A 27,976-nucleotide genomic window follows, 5' to 3' on the forward strand; every position below is an offset into this window, starting at 1 on the left:
AAGAAAGATGGGGCAGTATCTGGAGGGAAATGGGTCAAAAGAGGAGACTAAGATGTGAGACACGAGATCCTCTTTCTGTTGTTGATGGGAAGGGAACTGATGGTTAAGCCCCGTGGTGGGTGGGGGGGGGGTTGGCAATACAAGGACCCAAGACCAAGAGGATCCAGGACCACAGTACCAAGGGCCTTTTCAGGAGTAGGGATACTTCTAGATGACATCACAAGAGAAGAAAGAGAAGACAGAGTGGATGTCGGTTTGGTTCGTAGATTTGCTATAGATTTTCCCATCTGATGACATCTCTGTGGGACAAGGTCATCTCATGAAAATAGAGGGGAGGTGGAAAGAGAAGGCATGCATTGTCATTGCAGAGAACAGGAAACAGAGTTTATGGGGAAACAGAAGAGGTAGGATGGTCAAGTTGAATTAAAGGCCTGTTTGAGGTTTGTGATCACAAATGCAAGGTAAGAACAGTCTATCTGCAAAATTCTGTCTAGAAGCAGAAACTTGGGTAGATATCTGGGTTGGAATGTTGCCAGGGGAGTATGAATGGGGGTAGAAAGCAGGGATTTAATGGTACTTTCCCTGGAGTAATTCATAATGATAGAAAAGTGGTTATCAGTTCCAGCTAGGGGCATGTGGAATTACCCACAAAGTTTCCAAAGAATCTGATTTAATGGGTTCAGGATGGGGTCTGGGCATTAGCAGGGTTTCAAAAGCCACCCTGGCTTTCCAATGAGCACTGGATGCTGAGAATCACCATGCAGACCATGACTCCTAAGGGGAGACAGGAGGGAGCTACTCAAAAATGAGGCCCTGGTGGGTTCAGTGAATTTGGAATAAAGGACAGTGCAGGATGCCAGAGCAAACAGGCTGGAAGGACAGGAAGTCCTGATCTGTAAGTAAATATGTGGAAGCGTTTGAAAAGGGCCGAGTTGTGGAGTGAAGGGGAAGGTCACTGGACGTAAGGGTGTGAAAACTGAATGCATTATCCACACGGACACAGAGTGTCTGCAACAAGGACTATGGCCCCACGAGCTGAACTCCTCTCTGGATGAGGGGAATGGCAGTTGGAAGCAGGAGAGAGTGGGGCAGAACTGGTCACATGAAGCCATGCACCAGAGAACTTCAGACTTCGTGTGCAACCTGCTGATGTGCAAACTGAGGCACATGCATGGGAAGTGACTCACCCAAGTCCACCAGCAGGGCAGACTAACAACCCTCCTGGAGACAGTCTCAGGCTGGTGGAGGACAGGGCTCAGACCCACCCTGCCCCCTACCCCCCTGTCCCCAGAAGCAGACTCTACACACAGACTTGCTGCCAATGTCACTTTATTTGGAAGATGCTGGTACCAGGGCAAGGAGTGGGAGGGTCAGTACAAGAGGAGGAGGGGTTCGGTGCCTCTGAGCCCTGTGATGGCATGAAGGGTGGAGGCAGCCTCGAACAGCGGAGCCCTCAGTGCTTTGAGAAATCCCCTCCTGGAGGACAGATGAGGGGGACAGGCACTAGCAAGGAGGCAGTGGTCAGGAGGCCCGGAAGGGATGCGGCAAGAGGGAGGGCAGTGGCGCAAACTGGCAGGAGAGGACGACCCGCAGGGAAGAAGGCCGGAGAAAGGCTAGCTCTTGCTCTGCCCTCCCCCGCGGCTGTATCATTGGCCCTGCACCTGTTTCTCGCACCTGGCGCAGTGCGGCCTCGGACACCTAACTGAGAACCAGGCACCTCTCACACCTTCGCTCTCACCAAACCCTCCCAACAAGCCTGTGCACGTTGTCAGCCAGGCGGTGAGGCCGAGGTCACGGACGCTCGGCAAGGAAGGAAGAGACGGGCGGCTAAGAGGCCGCCCTGACGGACTCCAAACCCCCAATTGTGCGTACGATTGCAGAAGAACCCAGCGAGAGAGCCGAGAAGGGGAAGGGAGCGCGTCAGAAGGGGTCAAGAAGGAGGAATCCCGCGGGGATCTGCGAGTTGGGAAACGGGTCGCCCTTCGGAAGCCCCGCCCAGGCCCCGCCCCCCGGGGCACCCCCGCCCCCGCCCCAGCCGGGCCCCGCCCAGACCCACCGAGGCAGGCGCTGCACTGGCAGCTGCGGATGGCGGGCAGCACCACCGGCTCCGTGCGGCCGCCGGGACAGCGCAGGGTCAGGACCCTCACGGGGCTCTCGGGGTCAAGGCTGTAGCTGCAGCATCCGCACTGGCTCTGCAGGTACGGCTCCTGCGGGGGGGCGTGGCTGAGCTGGGGCGGGGCCAAACGCCTTTGCTCAAAACACCCGCCTTCCCTCTTGCGGCCTTTCCCAGCCTGCGGGCAGGCTAGATCCCAGCACTCCTCGCCCAGCAGGGCAGCCAAGTCAGGGAGGTGCAGGGTTGGGCCTTCTGGGTCCGAGGAGAGCAAGTGCAGGGCAGAGCTCTGTCCGTCTTCTGTGACGTGCTCATAACGCCTTGCCAGGAATGTCTGGGATTAGGCTGTGTGTCACCGGTCTGGCTGGGCTGTGATTTCAAGAGCCTAATTTAGCCCCTAATGTATGCCTTTCCTGTTCGTGTCCTGGTGGGCCTACAGCAGAAGAGGCCCCTGGCAGGGGTGGAGGCCTGCAGTAGGCAGGGGAGCCCAACCCCAGGGGAGGGTCACAGGGCCAAGCAGCAGGTGGAGGCCACCATCGTGGTGAAAACTCAGCCCTGGCTCTGACCGCATTCCCTTGAGATTGACCGGGTCCCTGCCGTCCCCGGGATTTGCCCAGGCCGAGGCCCACCGTGGGAGGCCCTCAGGAGCGCACCTCAGGCATGACGTTGGTGCTGGACGGGCAGTGCCCACTGCAGTAGCTCACTTCTACCTGGTCCAGGCGGCAGGGGCCCTTGGTGAGGTTGCGCAGCTCTGTGAGATGCCGGCAGGAGGCTGACTGCGCCTCTGTGGGGGGAGGGAGGGAGTGCAGGAGGTGGGGGCAGGGCACAGAGTGAAGGCCAACAGAGGGGACTCTGTGTGAAGGGGACAGCAGCATGTGGACCTGAGGGCCATCTGTGGCTGTTGGGGCAGGGGTGGCCAGGCACCATGAGGCAGCACTGGGGGTCTCCGCTCCGCAGATCCCCATGGCAGGCAGCACTGAGGAAAGCAGGCCTCCTAGGGTGGGCATGGGGGAAGTTTGGGAGAAGGGCCCAGAGCAGGGAGAGGCACAGCAGGAGGTACCCGAGGTCCCCCGCATACCCAGAGTCTCTTGGCGGCAAGTGGGACAGCAGCTCCCTGGTTCCTGCACGGTCACCTCACCCTGCAGAGGGAGCGGTACCCAGCCCCCTCAGGAGGATGGCCCCAGGACCCCCTAAGACCCACCTCTGGGGAGCGACCCAGGAAGGAACCCAGGGAGCTGCTCTGTGAAGGCAGCGGGCTGCTGGTGGGTACCTGGGCACAGGTGAGGGGGGGACAGTGCTGGGTGCAGACACTCCTCCCGTGGAGGCAGCGGCAGCTCTCACAGGCTTCCTGCCATTCGGATCCAGGCTGCGGAGAAGGGAGGAGAGCCTCCTCTCCATCCTCATCTCCATCTCTCTGCTGGCGAGACTTTTCTACACTAATCCCCCCTCCCTGAAACCAGCTGCCAGAGACTGGAGTCAGCAATAGGAGTTTCAGGAGAGAGGTGGGCCGATGGAGCCCAGAGACTGCCCCAGTGGGATGGCCCGTGGCCAATGGCCCAGTAGCCGGCTGCCTCAGGAGCTGATGTAGGGGGAAGAGCCCTCGGACAGGAGGGAGGCCTGGGTGGAGGAGGGCTGGGTGGCACAAAGGGGCTGTGGTGTCTCACCGAGTGGGGATGCCCATGGCGCCAGCACTCGCAGCGGTCCAGGGGCACGCAGTGGCCCACGTGGCTGCGCAAGTGCCCATGCTGGCACACGCACCCGGGGGCCTGCCCCATGCGGCAGGTGCCCCAAGTCTCTGTGGCGTTGGGCTCCGGGCACGTCCGCTCACATGGCCCCAGTTCCCCAGGAGGCACCTGCTGCCACATTTCTCCAGAGGGGCACTCTGCCAGGGAAGACCCCACCCACCCCCACCACTCAGGTCAGCCCTGGGTCCAGGCTTGATTCTCCCACACACACACCAGATACCCCTAGAGTCCCTCCTCCCTCCTCTAGTGCTGCCCACTCGGCTCCAGCAGCCTCTGCACTTCCAGGCCTCCAAACAGTGCCCTTATCTGCCTTTTCAAATACCAGCAGGGCCTAACCTGCATCTTGCCTTCTCCAGGAAGCCATCCCTGACTAGTCCTGTCCACACTGACCTCTCTTCTTTGGGCACCGAGTCCCCATCCTGTGGGTGCAGCCTGCTTGTCAGTGGGCCAGAAACAGTCTCCTGTCTCTGTTCTGGTGGGTGAGACTGCCCTCAGCAGCCAGGCTTGAGTGCTTAAGGCTCACTTTTCCTGTGTGTCTCTGAACCCACACAGAGCCCAGTGGGCCAGGGCTGGGCCCAGATGAGCCCTTAGCAAAGCCTGTTGACTGTGACCAGATGGGGGCAAAACAGCACAGGGCAGACCCCAAGGGGACTGGTGGAATGGGTACTGCCAGGCAAGGGTCCTATTTTAGCTCACCGTCTCAACCTTTGCTACCTCCTCTGCAGGAAAGGAACCCTCCGCTTCCTGCATTGCTCACAGCCCTGCTCTGTGCTCGCACAGGAATGCCGCCTGCACCGTGTGTACAGAGCAGGGAAGGGGCTTCTTGAAAGAGACAGCATTGCCTCTGCCCTCGGCAGGGCAACCACCCACCCCTGGCTTTGGAAGGACTGCAGGGGCCTGGACAGCCACATCTCACCGTGACAGTCAGCTGGAGAGCAGTTGAAGGCTCCATCTCGGCAGATACTGGGAAGACAGAAGCTTGGGTTCGGATGCCTCCCGGGCCCTGCTTCCCAACCCCGTTCTCAGCAGCCTTGCCCTCCACCCCTCCCCACCCCCACCCCTCCTTGCCCTCACCAGCGGGTACAGTTCCAGGCCAGCACAGTCCCTGGGGGAAGCTCCCGGGCCTGCTCCTCAAGGGGCAAGGTCAGGCCCCACGGCAGAGAGATCTGGGCGCAGGGGCACGCAGCGGGTGGCACACATGTGCCATTGTGCAACAGCTGGGGCAGTGCAGGCTGCAGTTAGACTCAGACCCACTTCTCCTCCTCCCCCCACCTGCTGGCTCCACACGACAGGACTAGGGACATGGCACCCAGACGTACCTGCTGTCCAGGGCAGCCGCAGCCCAGCTGGCAGGGTTCCTGTGCGCAGGGGGCACCAGGCTGCAGATGCGAGCAGAGGCGCGGGCATGTGGTGGCACAGGCTCTGAGCACCTGGCCAGGTGGGCAGTCTGGAGGGGAGCACAGACAGTGGGATGGAGTCCTGGGGAAGGGACTGCCTCACCACTGGCCCCCTGCCCTGGTTAGTGCCAGATGGGAGCAGGGGGCCTAGCTCAGCCGCCCCAGAGGGAAGGGCAGGTACCCACCATCCAGGTGCTCACCAGGGCAGGGCTGCAGGTTACATCCCCGCCTTTGCTCTGTGTCCTGGGCCTCACATGGCCCCCCCGCAGGTCCCTCCTTGCAGCTCCGATGCCGCTCCATGGTGCCCCCACCGCAGGGAGCAGAGCAGCTGCTCCAGGATGACCATGGCCCAAGGACTGGGCACTCACGGTGTGGGCACATCAGGGACCCATTGAGACAGGTGCTTTGGACAGGAGTCAAGGGCATGAGTCAAGGAAAACAGAGCCTTTGTTTCCCAGGAATGCCCATAACCATGACCTGCCCCAAGCCTCCCACCCTCAGCTCCCTAGCACGCCCCTCCCCCAGCCACCAGCCGGCAACCATACCAGTTTTTGCAGCCCAGCTGTGCCACCTCGCCAGGGGCCACCACCCATGAGGCATTGGGGCTTGGAAGGCCACAGCGGCAGGAGGAGATGGGCACGCAGAGCCCATCCTGGATCAGCTGGCCAGGGGGGCAGCGGCAGCCTGGGGTGGGGGTGGGGAGGACAAGCACGAGCAGGCTCCAGCAGGCACACGAAGGATCCCTGGTTCCCTCCAGCAGCCAGTTGGGAGTCCATAGCGTGCTGGAGCACCCTCCCCCACTCCCCAGTCCCCACTTGACCTGTTCTCCACACTGTTTCCACTTCGGGAGCACAGGAAGGGGTCGCTGCAGCCCGCCCTGTGTGGGCACTACCCCAGGAACCCCTGAGGCTGTCTGAGAGTGTCCTCACGGACACAGCCTGGCTTGGCTGAGGCTCGCTCTATGCGAGAGCCTGACTTGCTTGCTGAAAGGGACCCAAGGATCCACTTTCCTGCCCTATAACCCACGATCCGGTATACGAGCACACCCGCCCACAGGTCTCCTGCTCTCTGGCTGCAGGAAGGCAGCGAAGCGGGCTGCCCTGGTCAGAGGCCCTAGGGGCCCCAGGCTGGGTTGCTGGCATGGCCTGGCCACCTGGGCGGCATGGTCCCTGCAGACACTGCACGCGGTCCCAGAGGTCAGCACAGCTTCTGGGACACCGGTTGGCACAGTCAAGGGTGGGCACAGTGTCCCGGGTTTCGCAGCTCTCTCCTGAGGGCCGGAAGGTAAATGTCTGTGTTGGGGGCCAATGCTCAGGCCCCAGGACAGCACCTTGCCCTCCCCCGCGTGCCTCCAGGAGCAGAGGCAGCACTGCCCCGGCCCCCCCGGAGCTACCTTATACCGCACAGCCCCCCGCCCCTCCCCCAGATGCCGTCATGGGGGTTACCTGGGCAGGGCCCCACATTGCAGCTCTCAGTCTGAGCCCATGGCCCCCGGCAGCCCCCTCCAGGGGGCCCCCCTGCCTCTCTCCAGCGCAGTCGGAATCCCCCACTGCAGGGCACCTGGCAGGCACTCCAGGGCCCCCAAGGACTCCACTGGCATAAGTCTGGGGAGATAAAATGTAAGTCAGAACCCAGTGCCCACCTGCCCTCTGCCTCTTGCTTCCAGCCCAATAAACAGCATGGCCCAGCCCTACTCTCATTTCAGGCTCCCTCCTGCCCTGTTGGTCTTTGCCGCTCCTCATTACCATGGCAGGCCCTAGGGTCCGGGCAGAGGCGTTGCTGGCTAAGTGGTGCGGTGCAGAGCTCTGGGTCCCCAGCCCATGGCCTCCCTGTCTCAGGGTCCAGACACAGGCGATGACGGTGCTGCTCCGAAGCCAGCCAGGGGGCCAAGGTTGGGGAGGGGCCAGCTGGGTGCTGAGACCAACGCTCCTCTAGGGCAGTCCTGGAGGCAGGGGCTAGCATGCCAGCAGACAGGCAGGGCCCACAGGGTGACCACTCGGACCACCCACTCAGAGGCAGAAGACCTAGGAAGGGCAGCGAGTGGGCACCATTCCCAAGGACCCAACTCCAGACCACAGACCCCAGTGGATGGGGAAGGAGGAGCCCGAGTTATGACCAGGAAGGGCTGGAAATGGGAAAGGCTGTAGCAGGTGTCGGAGCCAGGGTAGGGGGGCCCACAGTCCTGGTTTGCCTGGGACTGTCCGGGTCCTAGTACTTAGATTTCCAGACTCGGGAACCCCCACCAGTCCCAGCAATTGGGGACAGCTGGTCTCCCAAGTGCAGAGTTACCGTGACAGCCCTGGCTGGTGCACTGCAGCTCCCCACGCTGGCACTCACTGTGGGAGGGGTGCTCAGGGTAAGACTGGTGATGCCAGACTCAGCCCAGAGCAGTGGGTGGGGGGCTGGTGGGAGGTGACCCGAGCCCGATGAGATTAGGGTTGGGCCTGGGCCCGGAGGATTTCCCTGTGGGGCCTCCTGCTCGCCCCCATTCCCTGACCCCAGCCCTCTGAAGCCGCCTCCCTGCCCCCATCGCTCACCACTCCTTGCAGCCCAGGCGCAGGCGTTCCCCAGGGGCCAGGGTCAGCCTGGCTCCTTCCTCTGCGAGGTGCAGGCAGCTACACTGCTCTGGGGGAATGCAGCCCCCGGCCTGCTCCAGCAGCCCCTGACAGCAGAAGGGGACACGGGGATGGGGCTGTGTGGCAGCCATCTCTGTACTTCCCCTAGTGCCATACCGTGTCTGCTCACGGCTGGTGCACGCAATGATTTGCCGGCAAATGGGTGTGCACGTGGGCACGAGGCAGAACAGGAGGGACTCCTCGGAGGCATCGTGCAGAGGGGACGGAGTGCAGCAGGCCCCCCCTTCTCCTGGGGCGCCCCCCCAGTTCCACCCCTCACCTCAGGGCAGTAGCAGCCGGGCTGGCAGGGCGGCAGGTCCTGGCAGAGCCTATGGCTCAGGTGTGTGGTGCAGAGCCCGGCACAGGGAGAGCCACAGGCCTGGAACTCAAAGGGAGGGGTGCAGCTGTCTCCTGTCGGGGAACAGAGCTGATGGGGGGCTGTCCAGAGACACCATCTACTACCCAAGCCCAGAGCTCAGAGTACACAATCCCCTCGAGGCCCCCTGGGGGTCTTCCTGTAGGAATGCAAGCCTGCCCCCGTGCTGCCCTAAGGACTGTCTGGTGTCACCCCATCGAGTGCCCACTCGGCCCCCAGGGTGGCCTCTAGGGAGGGTTATGATGGTTGGGGCTCCAAGAGCCAGGTGGCTGCATGGAGGATGGGGCCTTCTGGGAGCAAGGGGCCGGGCAGGTGCTCCCAGGGTTGGCGGATGGGAGGCAGGAGGGTGGCTACCACAGGACGTGGGCAGGACCTTCTGTGCCCCAGGTGTGGGTCCAAGGGGACAAAGCCTGCAGCTCCCAAGTGGGGAAATCACAGCAGAGCCAAGAGGGGAGAGGAGCAGCAGGACGAGAGAGGAGCTGAGGGTGAGGCGGACGAGTAACTGGGCTGCGGAGGGCAGGGGTCCAGGCGAGCAAGGACACCAAGTGCTCTGAGGGCCTGGGGGCATGGAGAGGAGCCAGGAGGCCCTGCCAGGGCTCAGCTGTCTGGCTTCTCGCTCCCGGGGGGCCTCACCTGAGCAGTTGGCGGCAGGGCAGGGCCGGAAGTGGCCGTCCAGTCGCGTGCAGGCAGAGCCCTCCCCGGCCTGGCCTGCTCCAGGCGCCGGGCCCTGGTGCCGGTAGCGCTGCTGGACCAGCACCTGGCAAGAGCACCGTGTCCAGCTGCTCCAGCTGCTCCAGACGCATTCCTCTAGGGACCAAGGTGGGGGGATGCTGGCCAGGCTCCCCCAGCCTCTCCCCTCCCTCCCTCCCTCCCCTCCCCTCTACTCCACTCTCACCAGTCCCAGCCAACACCCTGCACAGGAAAAGGGCAAAAGGGAGCCAGGAATTCAGACAAGTCCTAGTTCGCTGTGTCCCCTGTCACCCAGGGGCACATCCCAGTGAGCTCAGAGGGAGAGATGGTGAGAAGAGGAAAGAGCTAGACAAAGCACTGGGAGATAGCTCTGTGTTTGGGGGAGGAAATCTGGGCTTTGGGGAGCCACGTTACTCCCTGAATTTTCCCGAGGCAGGAAATCAGGGCAGGGGGCTTTTGCTGCCCAGTGCACACTCACCCAGGCAGGGCCCCGGGTAGCAGGCCTGGGTGTCCAGGTGGGGGAATGTGCCATTGCAAGTGTGGTCAGCTTCGGCCAGTGGGCAAGGGCAGGACCCAGAGCGGGAGGCCAGGCCTGGGCCGCAGCTGCGGGAACAGGGCCCCCACGGGCCCCAGGAGCAAGCCTCCAGCAGCCCCAGGCAAGGCTGCTGTCCACAGCGCTGCGTCTGGGTGTCAGGGCCCACGCAGGGGGTCCCCCTGTGGCTGGGGGCCGAGCCCATGCAGACCCGGGTACGAACCTGGTTTCCACCTCCACAGGAGACAGGACATTCAGACCAGGGGGACCAGAGCGTCCAGGCCCCGGGTACTGTGGGAGGGCACAGGTGAGGTTAGAGAAGCCGGAGGGAGCAGAGGTCCCAAGGGATGGTTGGGCCCTTCATGGTAGAGGGAGTGGCAGCACCTCCCTTCCTTCCCTCCTGGGAAGGAAATGTGACACGGAGCAAGCAAATGGCCCCTGAGGCTAGAAGGGGCACTGGGATGAAACCCCAAACCTGCACACTCCACGTCTTCACATATGATGCCCTCCGGGGTGCAGGAGCTGAGGGGAGGAAGCTGGACTCAGGTCTGCTGTCCCCCAGCAGGACCTGACAGACCACCCCGCTCCCGCCCCAGGCTTACCACTGTCGGCATTCGCCCTGCAGCCAGCTGTCCCCCAGGGTGTGGAGGCGGGCACCCTGCAGGCACAGGGGTGGGCACGGGGGCTGAGGGCAGGGCTGGCTCTGGGACTGCTCCTCCCGACACTCTGGGGCCCATGAGCCGGATGTGGAGGACCTGGGTGGGGCCCAGGGCAGAGAGGCTGAGAGATGGCCCGGGGGCCTTCATCACTCCTCCCTCTCCTGGTGACACACCTGACATGCAAACCTGGGGCGGCTAAAGAAAGCAAGGATAACCAGGGACAAAAGCTGGGGCCAGGGCACAGAGGGTGTGCCACCAAGGGGCGGGATCCAGGAGCTCTGTATCAGAGAGGGAGACTGAGTCCAGGCAGTGGGAGACGGGCTGGGGGAAGTGACACTAGCCTAGCCCAGCCCCATACCGGAAGCGGCTCTGCTGCCCCTCAGGCCCACACGAGCGGCTGCAGGGACTCCAGGCTGACCATCGGCTCCAGGAGCAGTGCACAGGTGGCGGGCAGGGCTGAGCCGTGCAGGAGAGCCGCCCAGCGTGGCAGGTGCACGTGCCGCAGGCCTCCTGGTGCCGGCTGCCCGGAGCCCAGCTCTGGCCCCGGGCATCTGTACACTCACAGTGCCCAATTGGCACGCAGCCACCGTCCTGCTCCAGCAAGCCTGTGGGGGAGGCAGCCTTCCAGAGCTGCGCTGGCACTCAGGTCCCACCTGCCTTCCTACCACACCATGGGGCTGCCCCCCCACTACCGTCAGAGCAGCGGCAGCCCGGCTGGCAGGCCTGGCCGTCCTGACACGCGAGCCCCTCCTGGAGGTCTGAGCAGCGGCGGGGGCAGCGGTTGGCACAGCTGACCATCTTCATGCCTGCTGGGCAGCCCTCCTCTGAGCAGATGGGAAGGACCAGAGTCAAAAGGGCTCATTTGCAACGGGGCTCAGAAGCCCTCCGCCTGCCTGCCCGGGAACCACTCTTAACCTCCACTAAGCTATACTCTCATCCTTCCCCCCATGTTGGTGACCATGGAAACATAGGGGCCTTGGGGAGACCCCTGGGATTGGGATGTTCTGCAAGACAGGGAGTCCTTCTTACCTACCTGGGGGTCCTAGCACCCAGCCTCGAACCCAGTAAGTGTCTGATCTGGACTGAATTTGTGCATCTAAGAACATGCTCACCTACACGTGTCCGGCTGGAGGGGACAGGAGGGCTGAAGGTCTTAGAGTAACCAAGGTCCATGGGGTCAGGGAGCTCAGAAAGACCAGTAAGAGGGCGCCTGGGTGGCTCAGTGGGTTAAAGCCTCTGCCTTCAGCTCAGGTCATGATCCCAGGGTCCTGGGATGGAGCCCTGAATCGGGTTCTCTGCTCAGCGGGGAGCCTGCTTCCTTTCCTCTCTCTCTGCCTGCCTCTCTGCCTACTTGTGACCTGTCTGTCAAATAAATAAATAAAATCTTAAAACAAAAAAAGATCTCTCTTAAAAAAAAAAATGAAACAAAGAAAGACCAATAAGGACCAATAAGAAGCCGAAGCTGGGCGGGGCGTGTCTGGCTCCGCCCACACGCCAGGGGCGGGCGCACTCCTCACAGTAACCCTCAAATCCTCTGGAAATCTCCACCGGGCTGGGGCTGGGTGATCCTTCGAGAGCTGGAGGGTGGGCAAAACTGGGAGAACGAGTTCTAGTGCAGGGCGGAGGCAGGCGGGGGCATGGATCCTAGCAGCTCTGCCTCCGCCACAGCGACCTCCCGAGTAGCGCCGCATCCCGCCATCTACCCCTTCCGGGCCCTGGTTTTCCCAGCTGGTCACTGAGTGTCTCCATCACGAGGTGTGGTGAGAGTTGAATTAGGGGTGGGATGGGAAGAGCTGTGCAGAGTGCAAAGGCCACCAGGGATGCCATGTCCCCACCGCCATACCACAGGGCAAGGAATTGCAGAGCCGAGCGTGGTGCCTCTCCCCAACACAGGGGGCACCCCCATTCTTGGGTGGGGGGCTGGAGCAGCTGCGGCTCCTCAGGGATCGGCCCCCTCCGCAGCTCCGGTCACACCAGGACCAGGGACTCCAGCGTGACCAGCCTCCAGGCACTGCATGGCAGAGAGAAGGGCCACATGAGGGATCTGGCTCAGGCACAACCCCCCCCCCCCCACCACGCCATGTACCAGGAGACCAGGACAGGGTCCCGCGCTAAGACAGAAGCGCCACAGGGAGGGGCCAGGGAAGGGCAAGCACTGGTCCCCAGCAGCCCTCCTCACCCGGGCAAGCCCGCAGGTTGCAGAAGCGGCGCTCCTGGTAAGCAGTGAGGATGTCGGGGCACCAGTGCCCGCCGGGCCCCGGGGGACGGTAGGCCCGCAGGCGGCGCTGCTGGCCCACCCCGCAGCTTCGGGAGCAAGGTTCCCATGGGGCCCAGGCGGTCCAGGAACAGTTTCCAGCCACACAGCCAGGACTGGGGCACAGGGGCAGCTCTGCGGGCGGGGACAGGACAGGACAGGCGGGGACAGGACAGGACGGAAGGGAGAGCTGGAGCCAGCCTTGACTCCGCAGCCTCAGCCCGAGTGCAGACCCCCGCATCACCCAGGCCACCGGGCCCTCCTCCAGACCTTCGGGGTCCTGTTTCGGATCTGATACTGGCTGCTGTGGGGATTTGGCAACTAGGATTCAGGGGCCCTCGGTCCCAGACTCACCAGGATGCTGAGGGATTTGGATGGAAATTTGGGGGAGGACTGGCCCGTGTTGGCAGGGCTCCCTATCAGCTGCATGGGCTGGTTCAGAGCACCCCGAGTCCAGAGTCACACATGGATTCCTGACTCGACATCAGGCTGAGAACTCGGTATTTGCTTCAAGGGTATTAGATGTTGGGGTTGGAAGGTTGGACATGGCTTGGGGGTCAGAATGAGCTGCTGGAGGGAGGATGCTGGGCTTAGAGGGGATGGCCGAGGTTCAGACATGGGTCAGGGTCAAAGGTCAAGGCTGGAAGGCACACCTGTGCAGGAGGGCAGGTTGCAAGGGCGCTCCTGGGAAGGGTCCCCGCTGGTGCAGTTTGCCAGGCAGAGGCGAGTGCGGCTGCGCCAAGCAGGGTGGGTGGGGTCTGTGCAGGTGTGAGAGCAAGGGGACCATGGGGACCACGGGCCCCAGCCACCTGCAGGGAGAGGAGAGAGAGGTATTTCCTGTTGAGTCAGCCCTGGGTTCCTGGCCTCCCAGAAAGCAGGGCTGGGGAGAGAGGGGCCTCTGGGCTTGTTTTCCCAAAAGGCGGCCATGTGTAAGCGGTACGGACAGCCTGGGGCTGGGACCCAAGGACTCTGGGCTACCTGGAAGACTTGTCACTGGCTCCACTGTGGACCCTCCAGCCCCTGTGCCAAAGAAAAGCCGAGTTCTAAACCCACCACTACCTGATTCAGTCCTTCCCTCCGCTAGGTCTCCCATGGACCGTCCAGGCCCCGAGCACAGCCAGACTAGCCCTTCCTGCTTCCCTCACCTGGGCAGTCCGGGCTGGGGCAGTACTTGAGGTCCTGGAGGGGCCCTCCGCAGCCCTGGCTGCCTGGAGCCGGGGAGGGCCGCGCACACTGGCGGCTGCGGGTTCGGGTGCCCAGCCCACCACAAGAGCGGGAGCATGGGCCCCATGGCCCCCAAGGACCGAAGTGATCACTAGCCTTGGAGCAGTCCCCCATGGAGCAAGACAGCCTCCCATGCACACAGGAGCTGCAGAAAGGCATGGGGGTGAGGGGCCGGGCAGCACAGACCCTGGGAGAGAGGGGTGGGCAAGGGTCTCCACCCCGAAGAGTGAAGAGACAGAGCCAAGGTCGGTCTGGCTGGGCAGGGGCAGGGCAGCCAGTGCCTCCCCCTCCCTGGGCTCCAAATGTCCCCCACTCTCACCACCCCCTCACCAGTTCCTGCAGCCCATACGAAGGCTCTGGCCTGAGCCCAACTCATCCCCGGGCCCAAGGGGCTGACCGCCCTCTCCCAGAATGGGGGGCCGAGCCGCAGGGTCAGCGCCGGCCGTTCCCAGCTCCTGTAGCAGCGCAGCGGTGAGCACACAGGGGCACTCCTGGCAGGATGGGAGCAGAGGGGAAGGGGCCATCACACAGGCCCAGGGTGGCTCCCTGCACCTGGGCACTGCTGCGAAGGGAGGCGGGGAGGAGGTGCATGGGAGGTTGGGGGGTCCCCGGAAGAGCATTCCCTAGAGCAAGTGGGACTCTCTGAGTCAGGGGCATGAACGTGAGAGACCAGTGGCTGTAAGCTTGGCCCGAGACAGCCAGCGGCTTCCCTGCATACAGCACTTAGCTAGGACCCAGACAGGGTCAGCAGAGGCCCTTACGGGGTGGGACTTGGAGGGGTCAGGGAGGTGGAAAGAGCCTCAGCCAGGAATCAGACACCTGGTTCCTAGCTTTATGGTAACTGTGTGCCTTTCCTTCCCTGTGGCTCTCCAAGCAGCTTCAGCTCTTTGTCAAGCAGGTGGCTCCTCAGACCCTTCCGGGCATGGCATTCTGGAACTCTGGGTGGGGGTAGCCACTGGACACTGGCTTCAGGATTAGGATTAAAGACCGGGAACGAGGGGCACCTGGGTGGCTCAGTGGGTTAAAGCCTCTGCCTTCGGCTCAGGTCATGATCCCAGGGTCCTGGGATCGAGCCCCGCGTCGGCCTCTCTCTGCTCCGCAGGGAGCCTGCTTCCTCCCCTCTCTCTCTCCGCCTGCCTCTCTGCCTACTTGTGATCTCTCTCTCTGTGTCAAATAAATAAAATCTTAAAAAAAAAAAAAAAGACCGAGAATGAAATCCCCACGCGCCTGGAGAGCTCAGCAGAGCGCAGCGGGCACCCGCCTGCTGTCTGGATCCCCTGGCAGGAGACCAGGAGTCTGGGGCCAGGCAGAGTCCAGCTGAAGGTATGCTTCCCCACTGGGGTGGCGCAGGGGGCGGTCAGGACCCACAATTCCCGGCTGTGGGCTCAATGGCGTGGGAAGCATGGGGCGTGGCAGGGGGAGCACCCGGCCACACGCCAGTCACGGGTGGCTCCACGCTGGACGCCATGCGGGAGCCGGGCGCCAGGGAGAGCCACTGCGGAAGAGCAGGAGCCCAGGCCAGGCCCCGTTCCAGAAGCCAGCGACATCCTGCGGCGGTGTCACCCCAGCTGTCCACTGCCTGACCCACCGGGCAGCTGAGGCTACAGAGAACCTCGCAGGCCAAATACTTGCCTGGGGTCATGTGAGGAAGAGGGGCACTGTCCAGAGGACAGGTTCTGCAGGGGTGAGCGGCTGCAGGTGAGAGGGAGGAAAGGCAGTGGAGGGGAGGGAAGGGAGGGGGGCCTTGGGCTCCGCGCTGCGCGGGTTCTGACCTGGACACAGGACAAGCGGTGCTGGAAGGTGCCCATGGGGCAGTGGCAGCCCTCCTCGCAGCCAGCAGAGAAGCAGCCAACCTGCTGAGTGACGTGGGCACAGGAGAAGGGGCACCCCTCGCCAGGCGAGCACTCCCGGTACAGACGTCCGGCCGGGCAGCCTGCCTCTGGGGCAACACTTGGGTCAGGGCCAGCTCTGGCCCGCGCTGCCCAGAGCGGTTACTTCTTTACCCACCCCATGCCCCCACGACCTGCCTCCTCACCCCAGCGCCCAACCTCCCATGGCTCCCCAGTTGTGCCCACGATAGCCTCCCTGGGGTGTGCCCCTCAGGACCAGTGTCACACCCTCCTACAGGTTCCCCTCCCTGAATCTGGCTACTTCCTCCTGCACTTGCCCCAGGGAGAGGGCAGCCCACAGGGATGGGATAAAGAGGTCAAAGACACCCCTGAGTCCGTGTCAAAGACCAATATGGGAATCCAAGTTAAGTTAGAGCGTCAAGAGCAGAACCTGGGTTGGGGCTCACCTCGGCAGACCTGGGTGTGGCAGGTGCGGCTCTGGCGGGCAGGCCCGGGGCAGGGGGGCCGGGCACATCTCCGGGAGCGGAGTTGCTCCCCTCCTCCACAGGAGACACTGCAGTCTTCCCAGGGACCCCAGGAACCCCACATCCCAGGACCAGGGCAGCCAGGCACCTCCCGGCACTGCAGGGTGCCCTCCATACAGGTGCTGGGGACAGGGAGGGGGACTTCAGAAGACAGGACCCTGGCCACCTCCCCCCTAGGGCCCTACTGCCCAGCTCGGCAGCCTACTCCCCACCCTGCTTCCCTGGGCTCACCAGTTGTCACAGGGCCCAGTCACCACCTCTCCAGGTTCCAGCCTCTCCCAGGAGCTGAGCCCAGGCCCTGCTAACCGGCTCTGGTTCTCAGGAATCCCTGAAGGCACGAGTGGGGGTGGGACTCCAGATAGCTCAGTGTGCCCCCCACCCTGAGTCCCTCCACCTACCCCACTGCCTTCTACCTCCCTCCCTATCATTCTTCAGCCCCTGATGCCCCAGATCCTGGGCCTGGGAGATGGAAGCCTGAACCCAGGGCAGGCCCGGGATGCCGTGGGATGTCCGGGAGATGAACGCCCGGAGCATCAGAAGGGACAGGCTGCCTGTCCCCATCCTGCCACTCCAGGCTGGGCCCCATGGGCAGAGGTCAGGCAGGCAGGCACTGCAGTGCTTGGGGGGGGGTCCCTGGGAGAGGGCAAGGGGAAGCACTGACCCATGGCTCCAGGCTGGTAGTGGCAGCGGCAGCGGGCGGGAGGCACACAAAGGCCATCCTGCGACAGCTGGCCGGGGGGGCACCCACAGCTGGGCCGGCAGCCCGTCAGACCTGGCTGGCACATGCTCCCAGGAGACAGGTCCTGGCAGGAGCGGGGACAGGGCCGCCCGCATGGGAGAAGGCCCTGGCCACCCCCACAGTCTGTGGCAGGAGGGAAGCAAAGACGGTGACGCTGAGCGGGGCCCAGCCAGAAGGGTCCCAGCACGCAGGTGGCCAGGCCTCTGGCCACGCCCCCCCACCTGCTCTGGCCTTCCACCTGGTCCCAGGATCACAGGGTGAGTGATCTAAGGGCCACCCCAAGAAGGAAATGACGTGCAGGTGTATACTGGGGTCAACGGTCAGGGGCAGTATCTCCCTAGCCTCCTAAGGGACCCTCCCAGACCTCCGCAGAAGCCCTCACCTGGACATTGTGTGGAATTGTCCTGGCAGGGGCGACTCTGCCTGTAGCCCCCAGGGCAGGGCCTGCCTCCCTCGGGGGTGGGGGGCCAGATACACTCCCGACTTCGCTGGGACTGCCCCACGCACGGGTCACAGGGAGACCACGGTCCCCATGGGCTCCAGACTCCATCCGCTGTGCCAGGAAGACAGAACCAGCTGTGCCAGGAGGACTAGGAGGCGCCCAGCCCACTGAGATTTGAGCAGACTAGTGGGGGCATCTCACCTGGGCAGTCAGGGGAGCTGGGGCAAGTCTCCTTCTGATGCTGGGCCCCTGCCCCCGCTGCTTCACCAGGGCATGGGGTGCCCCCGTGCCGAGGAGCGGGGCAGGTGCAAGTCCTGGAGCGGGTCCTCGTCTGACCCCTGCAGGGCTGGGAGCACGCCGTCCACTCCGACCAGGAACACCAGCCACCCGGCACTGCAGGGGATGATGGAAGGGCACTGGGGCGCAGGCATGCCTTCCCCAATTCCAGCCCTCTCGGTGGCCCTGGCCACTTTTCCTTGCTTCCCTCCGAGCTGGGACATACGTACCTGGGCAAGGCAGGTCCGTGCAGTTCAGCCTCCCCTCTGAGCAGGTGCTGGGCAGGGCACACAGGCACGGGAAGGAGAGCAGCAGCTCAGCCCTGCCCCTGCCCTCCACGCGCACCCCTCCTAAACTGCCTCTTCCTTTCCCCTTACCGCCATGCTCCCCTTTCCCTTCAGAGTCTCAGATGCCCCCCGGCCATTCTCCAGAGCCTCTAGACCCTACTGTCTGTCCTACTCAGGGACCCATCAGCTGTCCCGTGGGCTCCCTGCTGGTCGCTGGCCAGTGTGTCCTACTGGGGAATGACCAGAGGTCGTCTGCTGTTGACAGGAGCCAGACAGTGAGGAGGAACACTGTGCCTGTCACCCCTCCTTCCCCTCTGAGCACACACGCAGCCTGCCACGTCTCCCAGAGGGCAGACACAGCAAGCTGGATGCCTCGGTTTCCAACCATCGGTGCCTGCCTGCATCTCCTCGGGGATCATGGGAGTCCAACCTGCAGCAGCTGAGACCCAGGAGAGCGGCCCGCCCTCCCCTGGGCCCTGCAGCTGCCCACGAGTCCGCCTCACCAGTAGTTGCAGCTGTCGGGCCCAGGCAGCCGAGCCCCCGGCCGGTGCCGCTCCCCGCTCAGCAGGTCCAGGCAGCCGCAGTGGCTGGGCGGCACGCAGAGGGCCCCGTCGGCACTCAGCACCTGGCCTGGAGGGCAGTAGCAGCCGGGCTGGCAGTGCCACACGCAGTGCTGGGGGGCCACAAGGGAGGGCGCGGGTCAGCAGGAGATAGGGCGGAGGGGGCTAGGAGGGGTGCTCTGGGGAGTGGGCGCAGAGCCACAGGGGAAAGATGAAGGGAAGGAAAGACGAGATGAAGGAGGCAGAGGGGGACAGATGGGAAGCTGTCGAGCTCTGGTTCATAGACACTACGTTCAAACAGTTTCTCCCTCCTCTCCTCCCCAGAGCAGAAGTGGGGAGGGGGGACGAGAGCCTGAGAAGGGCTGCCCCCGGTGGCTGGGGGGGGGTGTCCTCCAAATGTGAACGCTGTGGAGGGTTCCATGGGGGACCTCGCCAATGCCTGGGAACCCAGGCATCTCCCAGACCTCCCCAAAACGTAGGACAGCACAATAGAAAGCTGGCTTAGGGCACGGGGTCACCTGGGAAGGAGCTGGGGTCCCCTGGGGAAGCCAGGAGTCAGTCCCAGGCCCTCTTCCCCTCCCTGCTCAGCCCCTGTAGCGCCTCCCTGACCGTTCTTAGACGCCCGCGCAGGGCCTCATGGCACCATCCCTTGGGCATCCCTGCTTCGGGTCTGTTCTTCCCCACACCGCAGGCTCCCTGGTGCCATCGGACCCTGTGCACCTGCGTGCCTCTGTCCCTCTCCATGGTGCTGGCCAGGCGTTGATGGACGTCCCCCCAACCAGCACACCAATGCATACATGCGTGCCCACGTACTCTCACACTCAGAGTCCACACCCTGAAATGCTCGTGGTGTTTAAGATGATCCAGTGGGACGATTCCTTCATAGGTGTTTATGTTCTTTTTGTAATAAATTTTTAAATTTAAATTCAGGAAGGCCTGACATAATGAATGCAAGGTTGCTGGGTGAGGCTCAGACAGCCTCTGGAACAAACAGGAGCCAGCCTGGTGGGCACGGATCCCACCCCTCCCTACCAGTGTGAGGCGGCCCCAGGACCAAAGAGGTCATGACCCAAAGCCATAACCTGCCCTCCTGCAAAAGTAACCCTTGGGGCTGGAGGTCAGGTGGAGGTTTGTTCCGAGGGAGCCGGACTCACCACGAGGTCGTCACAGGAGCGAGGACAGGCAGGGCCACAAGGGCTGTACTCCGCCCCCTGAATGGCGGTGCAGTTGGTCACTGGGGAAGGGACAGGAGGGGCTGAGAGCTGTGTGGGTGGCCCACTCTGGCCCATCTCTCCAGAGTGCTCCTTGCCCCCTGTCCCCGCATCCTGGCTGGTACCTGGGCATGGCAGAGCCTGGCAGGCCTCTCCTTGGGCCCGAGGCCCCTCACAGTAATCCCCCAGGCCCTGAGGTGGAGGCTGATCACAGGCTCGCATCCGGCTCCGCAGGCCTCCCCCACAGCTCCGGCTACAGCTGGACCAGGGCCCCCAAGGCCCCCAGCCCCCAGCTCCTGGGATGACAACAAAGGAAGCAATTCTTGGGGTGGGGGTGTTGGTCGGCGGGGGGCCAGCCGGTACAAGACAGCAAGTATCCCCAGAGCATGGATGGCACCATCCCGGGCACCAGGGGACTCACGGTCACACCCTGGCAGGAGGCAGGGTTCCTCCTCAGCGTCGGGGCCTGGGCAAAGAGGGGTAGGCCAGGTTGGTGGGGATGGCAGCGCCAGGACAGACGGGTCCATGGTGGGAGGCCCGGAGCAGAATCGGTGCCGGTGGCGTCGGGCAGGGCCACAGGAGGCTGAGCAGTCGCTCCATGGGGTCCAGGGTGACCACGTGGGCTGACCTGGGGTGCACAGGAGGGAAAGGCAGAGTGGGGATGGAGTGAGCGTAGGCTGGAGGCACTGGCCTAGGCAGACCGCCCCTCCTCCCTTCCCCCCCACTCCAACCAAGCTTTCCTCCCCTGACAGGGAGCTGGCAGGGCGCACCGTCGGGCGTGGGGGCCCCCTTCTCACCCTCCTCACAGGGCCAGGAGATGCAGTGGGTGATAAGCCCAGAAACACAGGAGCTGGAAGAAAACAGCAAAAGGTCACGGTGCTGTCACAGGCTGACGCGTGTTCCCGCAAATTCCTTCATTGACGCCTGAACACCCAGGATTCAGAATGTGATCTTATTTGGTGAAAGGTCTTCACAGAGGTGCTCAAGTTACAGGGAAGGCACTAGGGTGGCCCTGGTCCAACATGACTTGTCCTACAAAGGGGACATCTGGACTCAGCGCAGATGTGCATAGAGGGACCAACGTGAGGAGGGGCCCACGAGGAGGAGGTGGCCCCGGGAAGGCGGCATGCAGGGGTGCAGCCACAAGCCAAGGAAGAGCCAAGGATCACCAGCAACCACAGAACAGCAGGACCTGGGCAGATTCTGCCCCACAGCCCTCAGCAGGAACCGCGCTGCTGACTCCTTGATCTGGGATATCTGGTCTCCTGGAGTGTGAGAGGTCACATCCCGGATCTGCGGTGCACAGTGGACCGAGACGGGTGGGGGGAGAAAGGATGGGCTGGAAGGGCATGGGCGAGGGCCTCAGGGAGCTCGACAGCTCTGCCTGGGGGGCAAGGGACAGCTCCACGGCCCCCTGGAGGCCGGCATCCCCTGGCATTGAGGGGGGAAGCAAGGTGCTCACGGGTCACGGCCACGGGTGGGGGGTCCTCACCAGTTCTCGCAGAGACGAAGCACCACACTGCCCGGGGGATAAAGGCGCCCCCCATGGGCACAGGGGCAGTCCTGGGAGGGCACACACACGTTGTTCTGGAACCAAAAACCTTCCATCATCTTCCGGATTCTAGGTGGGTCTGGTCCGGCCTGCTCCCCACAGTCAGAACCCAGCACCCCCTCCCAGGCTCCCACCCTCCAATGCCACCCACACTCCTTCCACAAACGGCCCTTCTGCTCCCACTGCCACCAGGGTTATAGGAACCGTGGCGAGGGGCGTGGACCCCCAGTCTCTGGAGCGAAAGACCATCTCCGATTGCAGGACGGGGACTGAACTGTCAAACGCCCCTGGAACCAGCTAAAAGAACACGCATCTTGCGATGTGTAGGACAAGTGTTTAAAAACAATTGCACATTTCATCAAGAAAATAGAAACCGATGAAGTTACACATACATGAAATTTGGACAAAAGTTGCTACTGTCTTAAAGTTTAAGAAACTGCCACCCAGTAGCACATGATTCAAAGTCAAGTGTACTGAGGTGGGTGCCAGGCCCTGGGAGGCACCACAGCCTTTTACGTACCCCAATGGTGAGGCCTGTTATCACCTCAATTTGACAAATGAAGAGACTGAGGCACAAGACTACACAGCCCGAGGTCAGAGAGCTCCTAGTAGAAGAGTCTGATCTGAACTCAGACCCCACTGGAGTCCAGCCCCTTGCTCACAGCCCAGGCTTCAGCAGCACCTCTCTAAGCCCTCCCCACCTCCCCACAAGCTTCTGTCCAGATTCCATGACCCCCACCTCACTTCCAGCCTGGTTCCCACTGCCTTCCAACAGTAGTGCCACCTCCAGCTCTCCACACCCTGCAATCTCGGACAGTCCAGTCAGGATCACCTCCTCCAGGAAGCCCCCTGCCACTGACCCAGCCCCTGCCAGGCTGCCTCCCGAGCTCCACACTACGCAAAGCTCACTTGCTGTGTGGGGATGGTCCCACCTTCATTCTAGGTGCTCTGGTCTGGTTTCCCCAGACCAGAGGCTCCTGGAGGGCAGAGTCTACTTTCTCCCCACGGCGTAGCCCCCCTAAGACTAAGCAGGCCAGGCGCTCGATAAAAAGCCAAGAACGTAAGAGAACAGAGCGCTCAAGTAGGCACGAACCGTAAAGATCTTCTTGACCTATCATCATTTCACAAATAGGAGACGAGAGGCTCATGGAAGCATGAATGTGACTCACGCAGGGTCACCTGCTGGCTGCTGGCAGAGTGGAGCCGTGACCCCTGAATTCAGTGCTTTTCCCTTGACTCTGAAGCCCCGTGCCTTTGGTTCTGCCCCTGCCCAGGTCCCGTGGAGGTCAGGTCAGGAAAGACGCTCACCAGCAGGAGAGTCCCAGATGGGCAGTAGCAGCCGGGAAGGCAGGTCTGGTTTGTCCCTTGAGGGGCACTGAGCTCTGCACAGGAGGCAGGGCCCTGGGCGCAGTCCAGCCACCGCTTGCCCCTGGGACACACACCAGGCACGGGCCCTGGGAACACAGGAATTGACAGCCCAGCCCAGGCACAGTCAACTCTGCCCCGGGCTCCCCACCCAGGAGAGGCATTGGTTCTAGGTGTGGCCGGGGTGGCGGGGGAGGTCGCAGGAACCCATAGGAGCTCTGGGAGAGGGGTCTCTGGGGTGACAGGGAGGGGTTGACAGGACCCTGGGTTGGGCGGGATGATTATGGAGGGTCGGGGAACAGTGTGGCAGTTGGGCACGGCCCTCACCGGTGCAGGGCTGCAGCCCGCAGGCAGAGAAGTCCACACGGCCATTCAGGCCACCGCCCCGGGTGCGGTTCCGGTAGCCGCCGCCGCAGGGCACAGAGCACGGGGACCAGGGGCCCCACTCCCCACTGGGACCTGGGGTGGCAGTCAGGTCACTGCGGGCCCTACCTCCCATGCGCACCACACCCCCCCTCCTCCACCCAGACACCCTAGGCACCCCCCTTCTCACACCCGCGGCATCATGGCCCACTGCCGGAGGCCTCACTCCCTCTCAGCCCGGAGCGGGGAATGACTCTTGGGGCTCTCTGGGGACCTTTCCTGGCGTCTTTAAGGGTAGATCCTTGTACCTCTCTTGGGGTCTGGGGGAAGTGACTGGGGGTATTACTGGCTCCTCTCCGGAGGATTCTGGGGGCCTTGGTCCTAGCTCTTACCCCGACATGGCCGCAGGCTGCAGAATTCGGCCTCCATGTTGGGGCCCTGGCACGCAGCACCCCCGAAGGCAGCGGGGGGCGCAGTGCCCGCCCGGAAGCGCCGCCGAAGGCCCACGTCACAGCTGCGGCTGCAGACACTCCACGGAGTCCAGGGGCTCCAGCCACAGGCCACTGCAGGGTGGGGGTGGGGAGGGGCACAGAGGCTATGAAGCCAGGCCAAGCCGTGCCCGGGCCCTAGCTTCCCCAGAGCACCATCCTTTATGGCCAGCATCCTCTACACCCCTGAGGACCCGCCACTGCAGATTCCTGGGCATCAGGGGTACCTGGGCAGGGCTCCGAGGTGCACGCCATCTCACCAGAGACGCAGGTGCTGCAGAGAGAGAACCCGTTGGGGCCAGTCAGACCCTGCCCCATGGGGCTCTGTGCACCTGTCCCCAAGGGGACACGGCCAGCACCACCGCACCCACCGCACAGAAGAAAAACCCAAAGGATGGTCTAGAAAGTAAATCGAGTTGGTGCGTGTCCCCCTCGAACTTCAGGAGGTGACCGAGGTTTTTCCTCTGGTCCCTCCCACCTAGTCCCGCCCTCCACGGGCTCCCTGATGGCCGGGCACTGTGCTGTCCTTCCTCACTCACTTTGATCAAAGACTCCCCTTTACATATTTCATTCTGTTGCTAGTTATTACTAGCAACAGTAATTTGGAAAGTCCTTTGGAAAGGACTTTGAACAGCTCCTCAGGGCCAGGTAGGAGCGATTTAGAAAGAGAAGACCCTAGCCTGAGCCTCTTGGGAAGAACTGTGCACTTTCCTTCCCTTTTACTTCTCTCCAGTGGTTTGAAGCCCACCACTCAAGTACATGGAAATTCCAGAAAAAGAATCTGAGAGAAAAAGAAGAAGAGAAAGGGGGCAGAGGAGAGGAAGCATGCCAGGGGGAGTGGGGGGCCCGGGATTGGGAAGAGGAACATGGAGAATGGAGAAAATGAATTGAAAGGTTAAAAAAAAAAAAAAAAAAAAAAAAAAGAAACAAAAATGTGGGGAGAAAGGAGGAGGGCGTCCCCTGCTGGAAGAGCCCAGTGTCAGCTTCAAGGTTTTTGAGCAGAAATCAAGGGGATCCCAGGTAGGGAAGAACATTCAGGAAAGGGAAGCCCAGGTGACTGGAAGGGGAGGCTAGAAGACCCTCTCCAGCCCCTGCTTCCTTCACAAATCGCCACACTGATCCAAGCCTCAGTCTCCCCACAGATGCCCAGCCTGGAGAGCAGGCTTTGGTATTCCTGGGGCCCAGGCCTGGCACCACGGAGGTGACCCGACCCCCGGGGTGTGTGTCCACGCCTGTCCAGCCCTGGGGCCACCAAGCCCCGTCCCCCATGCTCGCCGGACGCTGGTGGCCTACCAGTTGTTGCAGGAATCCAGCTGAGCCTGTGCTCCCGGGGCGTAGAGCTGCCCACGCAGCTGGCAGGGGCACTGACTGCGGGGCAAGCAGCTGGCGTTGTGCAGGAAGAGGCCAGGCGGGCAGGTGCAGCCAGGGGTGCAGAAGCTGGTGCACTCGACCCCAGCATCCTGAGCCAGGCACAGCTGAAGGCAGGGGCCCCCGTCCCGCTGGCACTGCTCTGCTGAGCGGAACACCATGTCCCCCGGGCACTGAGCTGGACGGGAAGACAGAGCGGGTCTCAGCATGGGCAGGAGGAAAGGGTCAGGAGAGGGAGGGGCGAGAGGAAGCTGCATGCAGGGAACCCAGGAGCAGGACCGAGAAGCCAGAGGAAGCCCCTCCCACCTCCCTCCTGGGCAGGTTCACTCCTGCACCAGGAAAGATTCATATTTTTGCCTAACTGCAACACAAACATCCTTTTCTTTTTTTTATTTGTTAAGATTTATTTTTATTTGCAGGGGGTGGGGGACAGAGAGGGAGGGAGAGAGAGTCTTAAATAGACTCCGTACTAAGCTAAAAGCCTGACACAGGGCTCGATCCCAGGGCCCGAAACCAAGAGTGGGATGCTCAACTCACGACACCACCCAGGCTCCCCCAACACAAATGTCCTTGAAAGCAGAGCAGTCCCTGGGCCAGGATGGGGCTCAATAGAGAAAGGTGAGGGAGATGGGGCCAGGGGCTTCTAAAGACAGGCAGGCTCTGCTTCTCACAATTCCTGCAGTGAGTGGCTCTGTGTTTCTGAGCTGCAGGCCTGGGAAGGAGACCTTGGGCAGGGAGGGGCAAAGAGCCTGAGCCCTGGGCCACAGCCCATGCCTAGTGCCCAGGGTACAGGAGCCAGAGGAGGGAGACGAGGAAGTTCGGCAGCCCGTTAGCTCAGGATATGGCCTGTCCTGGAGCCGGAGGGCAGGGTTGTGGGAAGGTGGGGTGCAGAGAGGTCTGCATCCCCCAGGGCTTAACTGGCAGAGAAGGGCGTGGCTGGTAGAGAAGCGCAGGGTGGGAGGGGAGAGAGGCTGGCACCTGCGCAGGGCTGAGTGTTGCAATCCCTGGTCTGGCTGTGAGGTCCCTGGCACTCAGGGTCACCGGGAGTGGAACCAGAGCAGCTGCGCCCACGTATCTGGACGCCTCCGTCACAGGGGGCCGAGCAGGTGGACCACGGAGCCCACAGACCCCAGGTGCTTAGCACTGTCAGGAAGAGCCAAGTGCATCACAGTGGGCGCTGGGTGCGGGCGAAGGTGTGGGCAGGGGGTGGGGCGCAGGCGGCTGGGCTGTGCCAAGTGTGCAGGATCTTGACTGCAGCTTCCGCTGCGTCCCCGTCCCAGGCTGGCCCAAACACCCCTTCAGGCGACGCCCACCCTGTCAGTCATAGGCCGGGGGCGGAGGAGACGGTTCGGGATAACAGGTCTGCTCTAGTCCCTGTGCCCCCCACGCCCCAGGTGTTTAAAACCTGCCCAAGGGGTCATTCTTCCCCTTTGCTCCTCATCCCATCCTGGTGCCCCGGCCACTCCCGGGACAGCGGGGGACATACCTGGGCACACAGGGGGGCTGCAGACCTCCTCCTGGGTGGCCTCTCCTGGGCAGGACGCGTTCGTGGAGCTGGGGCAGAGCCGGGAACGACTGCGCCAACCAGGGCCTCCTCCCACGGCGAGGCAGCTCTGGGAGCAGGAGGACCAGGGTGCCCAGGAGGTCCAGCCCAGCAGCTCTGGAGGGGGAAAGGGCAGGCCTTCCACACAGGGGTCCTGGCAGGGCTGGGAGGCTTGGGAGGCTGGGTCTGGTCTGAGAAGCTGTGGGGGCCGGGGAAGGACTCGTGGAGACGGGGAGTGCCTCTCTGGGCTCAGGCGTGGTCTCTGCCCCTCTGGGACCCCCAGCCCTGGGCCCAGGTCTCACTCGCAAAGCACAGCCTCCTGCTTAGCCAAGCTCCAGCCCAGGCCACCTCCATCTGTGGGCGCAGCTGCACCTCATGTCCCCTACCCACCCACACATCTTCCCCCAGATCAAGCCTTCCAGAGTCTTCTGAATACCTGTCCTTCACTCAGCTTCAATGCTGGGAGCCCAAGCCCCCGCAGACACCTGTCAGTCGGACACCATGCTCCGCTGGCCCCTTCTTCCCACCCCTGCTGCAAGAGCCTGGCCCAGACCCACGGACCCATGCCCAAGCCCCGACTCCTCTTCTCACCTCCGCCCCCCGCCCGCCCCGCCTGCTCTGCAGAGTGTCTGCCTCACCTGTTCTGCAGAAGGGGACCCTGGGAAACAGTCTGGGCTCCTTCATCTGGTGTCTGTGCTCTGATTGCCACCCTGCCCCCGCCCCAGCCTCACAGGCTCGGCCAGAGGAGCAGCTTCACCCCTGCTTTCAGACACCCTGCTCCCCCAAGATCAGCCTGCTTCTGGCACTTGGGCTGCCTGTGTGGGAGAAGGATACTGCCTGGGACCCACCCTCCGTCTGGTCCCCGACAAGACCCCTGGCACCAAGGCTCCTTCCAGGGCTGCCTCTGAGACCAGAAGGCCGCACTGACCACCATGCAGGTGACCAGCGGCCCCGGAGATCGTGCTGTGTTCCTAGGGCAGCAACTGAGAGGAGGGAGGCAAGCCCGGCGGAGGCGGGGAGCCGGGGGTCGTTCGGGGGGAGGCGGGAAGCAGGCTCCTGCATCCTGGCTCCTGTCCCAGCTCCTGGCTGTACCTATCCTGCACTCCATGTGGCAGGCCTGCAGCTCCTGTCTGTCGCCGTCACACGGGGCACCCCCGGAAGCAGCCGGAGGGTTGGAAGGGGATCTGGGGGGAGAAACATCCCCCTGAACAGCCCGCCCGCACTCCTGTCTTCCTTGTTCACCTGTCCTCCAACCACCACCCTCCCTCTACCACCTCCTTTCCTTCCTCCTCCCATACTCCCCCCCCCACACACACCAATAGCTCCACCCTGCGCACCTGAACCTGGCCCTCACTCCAGAGCCACAGGAGCGGTCACAGGGACCCCAGGAGGACCAGGCTGACCAGCCGCAGGGCACAGGGCATCCCCGGGGTTCACACAGCAGGGCCCCGTTCTCACACACGCTGCAGGGGAGGAGGAGGCAGAGGAGGTCGGGACTGGCTGGTGGCCTGACCCAGGTCCTCCCCAGCACAGTAGACACCCTCACCAGCGGCTGCAGTTGTCCAGGACAAAGGGCGCCCCCGGCTTCTTCAGCTCCTCACCCACGAGGCAAGGGCACTCGGAGAGCGGCAGGCAGCGAGCATCATGGAGGAGCAGCCCAGGGGGGCAGCGGCATCCTGGGGTGTAGGCAGGAGGGCACTCAGCCCCAAAAAGGGGGGAATGGGGAGGGGAGGCTGGAGATGGAGGGCCTCCAAGCACCCCACACTCCCCCTGAGGGCTCTGCCCGCCCCATTCCTGCTTGCAGGG

General features: G+C 63.0%; 1 protein-coding gene across 1 annotated transcript in view; it reads right to left on the bottom strand.

Annotated features, from left to right (window-relative positions):
• Positions 1 to 1,320: 1,320 nt before the first annotated feature.
• Positions 1,321 to 27,976, bottom strand: part of LOC116856703 (SCO-spondin-like) — a 51,652-nt gene continuing 24,996 nt past the window's right edge. Inside the window, exons 53-104 of the mRNA XM_032840235.1 lie at positions 27,717 to 27,846; positions 27,508 to 27,633; positions 27,263 to 27,354; positions 26,114 to 26,287; positions 25,606 to 25,770; positions 24,553 to 24,805; positions 23,487 to 23,533; positions 23,164 to 23,334; positions 22,736 to 22,867; positions 22,352 to 22,497; positions 20,984 to 21,078; positions 20,289 to 20,341; positions 19,913 to 20,119; positions 19,617 to 19,787; positions 19,435 to 19,514; positions 18,224 to 18,393; positions 17,664 to 17,710; positions 17,359 to 17,550; positions 17,098 to 17,268; positions 16,638 to 16,838; positions 16,208 to 16,304; positions 15,899 to 16,098; positions 15,375 to 15,541; positions 13,933 to 14,093; positions 13,524 to 13,747; positions 13,357 to 13,398; positions 13,032 to 13,187; positions 12,304 to 12,513; positions 11,968 to 12,135; positions 10,817 to 10,948; positions 10,483 to 10,729; positions 10,068 to 10,220; positions 9,941 to 9,987; positions 9,412 to 9,756; positions 8,877 to 9,050; positions 8,148 to 8,278; positions 7,790 to 7,914; positions 7,542 to 7,588; positions 6,998 to 7,276; positions 6,698 to 6,856; positions 6,406 to 6,522; positions 5,798 to 5,936; positions 5,453 to 5,655; positions 5,175 to 5,302; positions 4,930 to 5,072; positions 4,772 to 4,818; positions 3,775 to 3,992; positions 3,381 to 3,476; positions 3,189 to 3,249; positions 2,764 to 2,894; positions 2,057 to 2,207; positions 1,321 to 1,476 (exon numbers count right to left, since the gene is read on the bottom strand). Coding sequence (XP_032696126.1) covers positions 1,454 to 1,476; positions 2,057 to 2,207; positions 2,764 to 2,894; positions 3,189 to 3,249; positions 3,381 to 3,476; positions 3,775 to 3,992; positions 4,772 to 4,818; positions 4,930 to 5,072; positions 5,175 to 5,302; positions 5,453 to 5,655; positions 5,798 to 5,936; positions 6,406 to 6,522; positions 6,698 to 6,856; positions 6,998 to 7,276; positions 7,542 to 7,588; positions 7,790 to 7,914; positions 8,148 to 8,278; positions 8,877 to 9,050; positions 9,412 to 9,756; positions 9,941 to 9,987; positions 10,068 to 10,220; positions 10,483 to 10,729; positions 10,817 to 10,948; positions 11,968 to 12,135; positions 12,304 to 12,513; positions 13,032 to 13,187; positions 13,357 to 13,398; positions 13,524 to 13,747; positions 13,933 to 14,093; positions 15,375 to 15,541; positions 15,899 to 16,098; positions 16,208 to 16,304; positions 16,638 to 16,838; positions 17,098 to 17,268; positions 17,359 to 17,550; positions 17,664 to 17,710; positions 18,224 to 18,393; positions 19,435 to 19,514; positions 19,617 to 19,787; positions 19,913 to 20,119; positions 20,289 to 20,341; positions 20,984 to 21,078; positions 22,352 to 22,497; positions 22,736 to 22,867; positions 23,164 to 23,334; positions 23,487 to 23,533; positions 24,553 to 24,805; positions 25,606 to 25,770; positions 26,114 to 26,287; positions 27,263 to 27,354; positions 27,508 to 27,633; positions 27,717 to 27,846 — 7,544 coding nt within the window. The 3' untranslated portion in view covers positions 1,321 to 1,453. The remainder of the gene's footprint in view (positions 1,477 to 2,056; positions 2,208 to 2,763; positions 2,895 to 3,188; positions 3,250 to 3,380; positions 3,477 to 3,774; positions 3,993 to 4,771; positions 4,819 to 4,929; positions 5,073 to 5,174; positions 5,303 to 5,452; positions 5,656 to 5,797; positions 5,937 to 6,405; positions 6,523 to 6,697; positions 6,857 to 6,997; positions 7,277 to 7,541; positions 7,589 to 7,789; positions 7,915 to 8,147; positions 8,279 to 8,876; positions 9,051 to 9,411; positions 9,757 to 9,940; positions 9,988 to 10,067; positions 10,221 to 10,482; positions 10,730 to 10,816; positions 10,949 to 11,967; positions 12,136 to 12,303; positions 12,514 to 13,031; positions 13,188 to 13,356; positions 13,399 to 13,523; positions 13,748 to 13,932; positions 14,094 to 15,374; positions 15,542 to 15,898; positions 16,099 to 16,207; positions 16,305 to 16,637; positions 16,839 to 17,097; positions 17,269 to 17,358; positions 17,551 to 17,663; positions 17,711 to 18,223; positions 18,394 to 19,434; positions 19,515 to 19,616; positions 19,788 to 19,912; positions 20,120 to 20,288; positions 20,342 to 20,983; positions 21,079 to 22,351; positions 22,498 to 22,735; positions 22,868 to 23,163; positions 23,335 to 23,486; positions 23,534 to 24,552; positions 24,806 to 25,605; positions 25,771 to 26,113; positions 26,288 to 27,262; positions 27,355 to 27,507; positions 27,634 to 27,716; positions 27,847 to 27,976) is intronic.

The sequence above is a fragment of the Lontra canadensis genome, unplaced genomic scaffold (assembly GCF_010015895.1).
Source record: "Lontra canadensis isolate GAN:19392208 unplaced genomic scaffold, GSC_riverotter_1.0 scaffold111, whole genome shotgun sequence".
Classification (NCBI taxonomy): domain Eukaryota; kingdom Metazoa; phylum Chordata; class Mammalia; order Carnivora; family Mustelidae; genus Lontra; species Lontra canadensis.